At 44.9% G+C, this 7522-nt stretch overlaps 1 protein-coding gene and 1 pseudogene across 2 annotated transcripts; one reads left to right on the top strand and one right to left on the bottom strand.

Moving 5' to 3' along the window:
- Window positions 1-16: 16 nt before the first annotated feature.
- On the bottom strand, window positions 17-4440 carry LOC100549337 (annotated as a pseudogene).
- A 931-nt stretch (window positions 4441-5371) lies between these two features.
- Window positions 5372-7496, top strand: TEX12 (testis expressed 12). 2 transcript variants are annotated; one of them, XM_010723767.3, is made up of 5 exons: window positions 5372-5487; window positions 5774-5839; window positions 6012-6123; window positions 6225-6276; window positions 6765-7496. In XM_010723767.3, exons 2-5 carry the CDS (start codon window positions 5780-5782, stop codon window positions 6907-6909), a joined length of 369 nt encoding a protein of 122 aa, XP_010722069.1. In that variant the 5' UTR covers window positions 5372-5487; window positions 5774-5779; the 3' UTR covers window positions 6910-7496. The 2 variants fall into 2 exon arrangements, with proteins under 2 accessions (XP_010722069.1, XP_003212810.1); XM_003212762.3 differs by lacking the exon at window positions 5372-5487 and having other exon boundaries at window positions 5494-5839.
- Window positions 7497-7522: the final 26 nt, after the last annotated feature.

Here is a 7522-nt window from a genome sequence, read left to right as displayed (position 1 = left end):
TGCGGGCTCGGGTGTAAGCGGGCGGGAGGCGGCGCGGAACCGGGCGGATGCCGGGGAGCGGCGCTCGGAGCCTCCGTCTGCACGGCGCGGAGCCGGGAGGAGCGGCCGCGGGAGGGGGACTTCAGGCGGGTTGCATCAGCGTCCGGGAACAGCGGCGGTGGGCAGAATGCAGGGCTCGTTCCAGCTGTTGTCTGTGTACGTCTGCATTTATTCGGTGGCACTTCCTCCTCCTCGGTGGACAAACCGAATCATGTAAATCTGAGGTTACGAAGGGAACTTTTTTGTTTCGACTCCCATTATCTCACGCAAATGTCGTCAGCGCACGTCTCATTTTCACGCCGACACGATGGGTGCAGTCCGTTCCCTGGTGCATCGAGCTGCTGTTCTGCGCTACGCTCCGACACAGAGTCGGGCGCCGCGTGTGCCGCCCTCGTTCCAAAACAGTACCGAGGCACACAGCTCTGGTGTGAAACCTCCACATCACCTCCCCTCCTCCATATGAACGTCCTTCTAGGGAGCAATATGGGTTCCTGTGGAGGAAAAGAAAAGCCCTGGGGGCTTGTGGCTAGCAACTGGCACCGGATAAACGGGGGAACGAAAGAGGGAATGGCTTTAAACTAAAGGAGGGAGATGTAAGTTAGATGCGAGGAAGATTTTGACCCAGAGGGCAGTGAGGAGGTGCTGGCACTGCTGCCCAGAGAGCTGTGGTGCCCCATCTCTGCAGGCACTCGAGGCCAGGTGGGATGGGGCCCTGGGCAGCCTGAGCTGGTGGGGGGCAGCCCTGCCCATGGCCGGGGGTGGCACTGGGTGGGCTCTCAGCTCCCCTCCAACCTGAGCCATTCTGCAATTCTGTGATTCTATTATATGAAATGATGGCTCCTAGGTTGCAGTAGCTGTATGTCATTTCCAAAATTGCAAACAAACAAAGTGACAATAGCCACTGCTAACACCTAACTGGTATAGTCCACTGCATGATGCTCCTCAGGAGGCGAGTGCTGAGGTGCTAAATGCAGTCACCATAACTATAGTGTAAGTGCTGTGTGCTGATAGGACAACTCATGACATAAAAACAGGAAAATACATTTGGGAATGGATAAGCAGCCAGTCTTCTGCATTCTTGGAGAAATCATGGTTTGGTCTCAGGACTGTGGGAGAAAAAGAATAAGCCCTACAGCAAACCAAGACCAAACTTGAGGCATTCTTCCTACTCCATCCCTGCTACCATTCTTGGGGGTGGTGAAGAAATCCATATTTGTCGTTAGGGCTTACATCTGAAAACGAGGAACATAATTTTGAGGCCAAAGTAGCTTCTTTCAATCTCTTCTCTAAAATAATAATCCTAAAACAAACAAACAAAAATGGATCACTTTACTGAAAACTGCAGATCTTGTTTGCTTCATCCATTGGGAGCAGTATACTTTGCTGGTATCTGAAGATGAAAACTACAGGCGTGTTAGAGAAATGTTTAACTTTTTTTAAAGCTTGTTGGAAGGAACTTATGACATTGATTTAGATTAAAAAGGGGAACTCATGTGTTACGGAATATTTCTCAGAAGGAAAAATTTTCTTTGCCCAGTCACTGTAGTACACCAACAGAGTAAAATCTCATGTTTCAGGCAGATAAGCACAGAAAAACACGTTTTTGGTGGCACTGCTTTCAAATAGTGAGTGTGTGTATATACATCCATTTACACTGAGTTACGCTGACAGAATTCAAATCAGACAGCAATACTCTATCATCCCCATCCAATTTCCTGATTTGTTACAAGACGTTTGGAGCACGTGGGTTGTGTTTACCTTGAGTTGCAGTTCTACCATTCCTCTTGTTACTCTGTTTGGGTCGTTGTTTCCTGCAGTGATATCTACAGATAGGTCAATAAAAACATAAGTTACTTCTGCCCTGCTCACTAGTTCCTCAGCATTGTCCCAATACGCATCAACTTCCTTTCAGAAGTTATAAACTACAATTATTCTTTTCCAGTGGAAACAGAAAGCTTCCGTTCTTTGTTTCTACCCCTGAGAAATTTTTCTTCTCGTTCAAAATAACATTGCGTTTTTTTTCTTCACTCTCAATTATTTTTTTAGACCTGTGGAAACATTCAACAGCATTATTATACTCGGCCCCAAAGTTTGTGCAGCTCCATCACTTCCAGCCTGCAGTGTGTGTAGGAAGCAATTGGTTGTTGGTTATTATTATTACTGCTTACTCATGTCGACCATAAACATCCCACTGGGTCCCAGAGTTCTTTCCTCTCTGTCTTTACACACTTCTGCGTTTAAGGACAGAGGTCGAGCTGCTGTCTGGCTCTGATGTCAGTTCTGAGCTTCCATTTCTCCTGATGCTTTGACATCTCCAGTTTCAGAGGAACCGGAGCTGCTTGTGAGGGAACCGCAGAGATGCTCTTCTTTCCCATCTATCTGGGGTTTTGCTTTCCTCAAAATGCTTGAGCTTTTGTTCTGGCTACCAGTTAACTAATTTCTCTAACCTGACTGCGGGTAACCCATTCATCAAATTTCGTGGAACACCCTTTAGCCAGCCCACTGTCCAGAGACAATTACATTTATGATCAATATTTCGCCTACCTGTTTTTACTGACAATGAAATCCTTCCAGTCCCACTGAGCTTTGGGCTAGGTGGCCTAGGGGCAAGGCTGACCGCTGCAAGTCTTACTTCCCTTGGTTCAAATTTAGTGGAGGAAGAAATCACCGGCCCATATTTTCTCCCATAGTTAATTAACTCTTGGGCAACCTCCCCCCACATCCATACTTTGTATCCTGGCTGCTGTTGGTTAGAGGTTACAGTTTCTAACACTGCCCAGGTTCTTTCTCCCTGAGACACAGCCTCTATTTTTCCTTGCAGTTGGATACCTATAGGTTTTAACGACTCTGGAAGCCCCCTAATTAGAGAGTCATCCTTTCAGGATCAACAGGCATCATCATAGGTGATTCACGGTGTGGCTGCAGCTTTCTATCATACATCATCTGGAGACAAGCAGCCTTTTGAGCACTCTCTACTAACTGATCCGTTGTTCCAGTAATGGCAAGAGGGTCTCCCCTTTCTAAAGGGTTGAGACCACCTGCCCAGTAGGCAGCCCTCTGTGTTAAGGACCATGGAGCACGATTGTTGCCAATAGTTAAAAATACTCCTGGTCCCCAATAATCTTCTGCTTCCTTTTCTGTTAACCGAATCTGGTCGCCACCAGTGAGACTAACCCTCCATACATACTCTGTCTCTGATTCCTTTGGAGAGCGGCTAAAATCTTTTTTCAGTTTTGCTAGTTCAGTGGCTGAGAAGGGAATTTCCTTAACATTCATTTGGGGATCTAGATCCTCTCTGTTATCGAAGGTATATTCAGTTTTTATCAAAGGGCGCATCTGGGCTAGAGAAGTCTCTAATTTGTCTAGCCTTGCCTTTATTTCTTTCAATCCTTCTAGAGGATAGATTTTTTCCTGAGGCAAACTATGGGTGACAGTATCGCTAGTATCCTTACATGTTAACAGTTCCTTAAAAGCCATCTGCAATAAAGCTGAATTACGTTTCTCTCTTTCTAATTGTTCCTCGAGGTTCACTATCTGATTTTGCAGAGTTTTTACCAGTTCTTGTGGTACTTTAACCGATTCCTGCAGTGCTTGTATACTTTGGGTTTCTGCCGAATGCTTTTCATCTCGGAACTCCACGGCAGCCTTTAAAGCAGCCCCGAGTACGGAACAAATAAACGACTTTCCTTTTCCAGCTCGGGTACGAGCATTCTTTTGCAGAACACTAATTCGGTCCGAGACACTCTGCAAGTTATACCAGTTCTGTCGTGCCCAATCCACACCTGATAAAGAGGGTCGAGCACCATGTTTTTCTAAAAGATCAAATAATATATCTTCACTTTTCATGGTGGCAACGCTGTCACTCATTTTTCAATATGCTGAAAGATCTACACTAGGGGAGGAAGAGGTATACGTATTCAAAAGCCCAGGTAACTCCTTACCTCCTGCCGGGGAGGCGCACAACACCTATTAAACAAATGCAAATGCTCCAATCACTCTTCCCTTTCTCTGAGGGAAGCACACAAAAAGGTTCAAATTTCACACTTAAGTTACAAGATACTTACATCACAAAATGCAGAGAGGTTTTCCTGAGGAGGCACACACGTATTCAAAATTAATTCATACGTCCCCGAGAGGTATATACATAAAAAGTAAAGTTCAGAATATGGAGCGGTCTTCCTGGAGAAGGACTCACGTCTAAGTTTTCAAAAATATCGCTCCTTGCAACTCCAGGAGGTACACACAAAGAAAGTTTCAGACTATACCTGGAAGGACAACACTCTCACGGTGGGTATCCTGCCTTCGACTACGCCATTAAATAAATGTCTCGCTCCGATTTATAGGAGGGAGATGAGGTTCTTTTAATATTATATACCCGGCGTGAGATTAAGAAACAACGGTTCAAATGTTGGTCCGACCAGTTTATTATAAATCTTAATTAGGGAGATGGGGAAAGGGAGGACGGACATTATTATGAATTAGAGTAATGGGGAAGGGAAGGAGGGCGATAGAAAAGATAGAAAAGAAGACAAAGGAGTCTGTAAGCGGCAAGAGGGAGATAGTCACCACCATGGATCCAGCGTGGTTCGTAGTTCAGTCACTGATCTTCAGTAGTGGTGAGTCGTCGGGCATTGTTGTTCTGTTGACGACGACGACGGCAACGACGACGACGACGGTGACCATGGCGATGATGGCCCCTTTTCAATGCTTTCAGTGTGGTCGAGTCAGCTGCCTTTGGAGCGACAGCTCAAATCCAAAGTGGTTGAGTCAGCTCTCCTTGCAGTGGCAGCTTCTGGCTCTGGGATCTCAGCAGAAACTCCTTTGTTCCCACCTTCCGGGCCTTGCCAGCAGATAAGAGGGAGCAGGGATGCCCATCTGCATCCTGTTTTTCACAGGACACGATGGTATCATTCCCCAGTTTTCCCATATTAAGCTGGAGCTATTTAGTCACAGGCCAGATCTTCCACCAGTAAACACTCCTGAGCACTCTCTTCCGGAGGCAAGCAGCTTTCAAATGTTCCCAAAGTGATGTCGATTGTCACACAGTAGCACCCATTATTTGGCTCCTCAACAAAGCAATCAGAGTCTTATCACAAGAAATACCTCAGGAAGCAAGCTTTGAGCCAAAAAACAAAGGATTCTCACACCATCCGAGCTCTTTCCATCAACTATCACATCCAGAATGTGGTAAAAGGCACTTCATTTATTTTAATTTAGGTGTCCGCTCATGAAAACATGCGAGCATGTGTTAGTTTAATTAACATTTAATTCGCGTATCGCTCTGACGTCTATCTGGACGTGGTTCCTCATCACCTCGCTGTGGGCAGCGCGCTGAGGAGCGCCTCGCAGCCAGCTGAGCAGCGCCCCTGCTTTGAGGAAGTGTTCAGTTCTTCTCCCAGCAGTTTCATTTCTTGCCGCGAGCTCTGGCTTTCAGAGGACCTCTGGGCAGTACGTGTCTTTTTTCTCTTAAAACCAGAAGTGAAAGATGCGAAAAATTCCCCCTCCGCGCTCCGGGATTCCGGCTCTGTCCCAACGGCCGCCCCGGGGGCTTGCGCCCGCTGCTCGCGCGGCCGCCATTAGGGCCGTCAGGGGCGGGAAAACCGAGAGCCACTTGAGGGAGCGGGCGGGAGCGGCCCTGCGGAGCGCCCATCTCTGCGGTGTTTCCCGACCGCGCCACAGCCACGCACAGCAGCTGATGTTGTACTTCATTCCTGGCTTTCTATCTGTTAATAAGATAACGATGACGAGCAGCGCACAGAAACCTGATGAAAGTAGAAGTAAACGCAGGAAAGAGCTGGAGGTAAGCGATGAGGAGGGACCTCAGCAGCACCTACGGTCAGTGTGGAAGCAACTCCAGATCTTTTTGACGCTCTTCAAGTAAATTCTGGTGCTGAGCTTGTTTCAAGCCATAGAACCCGTGTACCTGTATATATATACATTATATATACAGTTTTCATATGTTCTGTTGTCAGGCTGATGATACAGAAAGCCCTCAGCTGTCCTCTGCTGACACAGCAGACCCGATGCTTTCAGACAGCCTGCAGTCCCTGTACAAACCTGAGCCCCTGGATCAGCTGCTAGATGGTGATGTATTCACACACCCCGAGCCACTGCTGAATGCTGTAATTGGATGCCGGGGTGGATTTGTTCCAATGTTTAAATGAAGTCATTTTTTCTTTTAACAGAGATGAATAAAGAAATCAAGAACTTGTTGGCAAAGTATGCCCACATCTTAAGGCAAGTTACTGTGGTCTCATCTGCACAGCACTTCATAGAGTCATAGAATCACAGAATGGCTTGGGTTGGAAGGGACCCCAAGGGTCATCAGATTCCAAAGCCACTGCCACAGGCAGGGCCACCAAACTCCAGATCTGGTACTACACCAGACTGCCCAGGACCCCATCCAACCTGGTCCTGAGCACCTTCAGGGATGGAGCATCCACAGCCTCTCTGGGCATCTTTTCTTGCTGTGATGGATTACTCTGGCTGCAGTTAATTTTTTATTATCATTATTTTCTGTTAAAAATTATAAACCGTAGATTTTGAAATAAAAGCAATGTTCTTTGTTACAATAGAGTAACAACAGTGTTTGGTCAAAAACTGAGTATTGATAGACTCCATTTTAAAGTAAAACATAAAAGCAGGTCTAAGTAGTGAGGAAATCATTGGCCTTAGTATTGAATTTCACTTTCACTGATGTTTTTTCTTTTTCCTTCCCAATTAAGTGAGAGAGCAGCAATGGATGCTTCTTACGTGCAAGAGCTTGATGGAATCGTGAAAGAAGCGAGAACAATAGAAAACCACTTAAAACAGAAAAAGGAGAATCTGAAGCAGAGATTCACTATGATTGCAAATACTCTGCAAAGCTAAACGAAGTTTGTTACATTGTAGAAATGCTCATTGTTGTAATAAACTTTTATACATAAAATTCATAAACAATTCTGGATGTGATGAATGCTTCATACATATCTTCTGTAAGTATTTCTAGCAGTTCAGGAAACATTTGTCAACTTACTTATTTTTTTAAATAAGTATATGCACTATAAAGAGTAGAGATAGTACAAAAGATGCAAAATATTTATTTTGAATCCCACAGTGACTTCAAGGGATTCTACAGATTAGAACAGCATTACTTATTTGCTGATCCATTGTTCAGACTGTCCCTATGCTTCCATCCCAAGAAAATTAAATTTTGGTACCCAAATCGTAGTAGAATGTACCTTGAATTTTACTTTTGTTGTTGTCTCTGAACATAATTGAATATGATTGAAAAGAGAAGCTTAGAAATAGGAGAGTTCTATTAAGAGTATTACTTTGGAAATGTATAACAAGAGGTTAAGTCTTAATTTAAATATGTATTTTGATATATCTTCAGCTTTTCAAATGAAATGAAGAGTATTTTCATATAAAAGTGCATTGTCAAAACTTTTCTGGTAGTATCAATAAATAAAAGATGATGTTATTACTATCTAGAATTCCAGTG

This window comes from Meleagris gallopavo, chromosome 26 (assembly GCF_000146605.3).
Source record: "Meleagris gallopavo isolate NT-WF06-2002-E0010 breed Aviagen turkey brand Nicholas breeding stock chromosome 26, Turkey_5.1, whole genome shotgun sequence".
NCBI classification, from domain to species: Eukaryota; Metazoa; Chordata; class Aves; order Galliformes; family Phasianidae; genus Meleagris; species Meleagris gallopavo.
Note: the sequence above shows the minus strand (reverse complement) of the source record. Positions and strands in the feature narration are given on the sequence as shown.

Coding starts and splice junctions, on each gene's coding strand:
- TEX12 (XM_003212762.3), top strand. CDS start 5,525: ATGCGAAAAATTCCCCCTCCGCGCTCCGGGATTCCGGCTCTGTCCCAA. Junction 5,840..6,011: donor AACGCAGGAAAGAGCTGGAG/GTAAGCGATGAG, acceptor TTCTGTTGTCAG/GCTGATGATACAGAAAGCCC. Junction 6,124..6,224: donor CCTGGATCAGCTGCTAGATG/GTGATGTATTCA, acceptor TTCTTTTAACAG/AGATGAATAAAGAAATCAAG.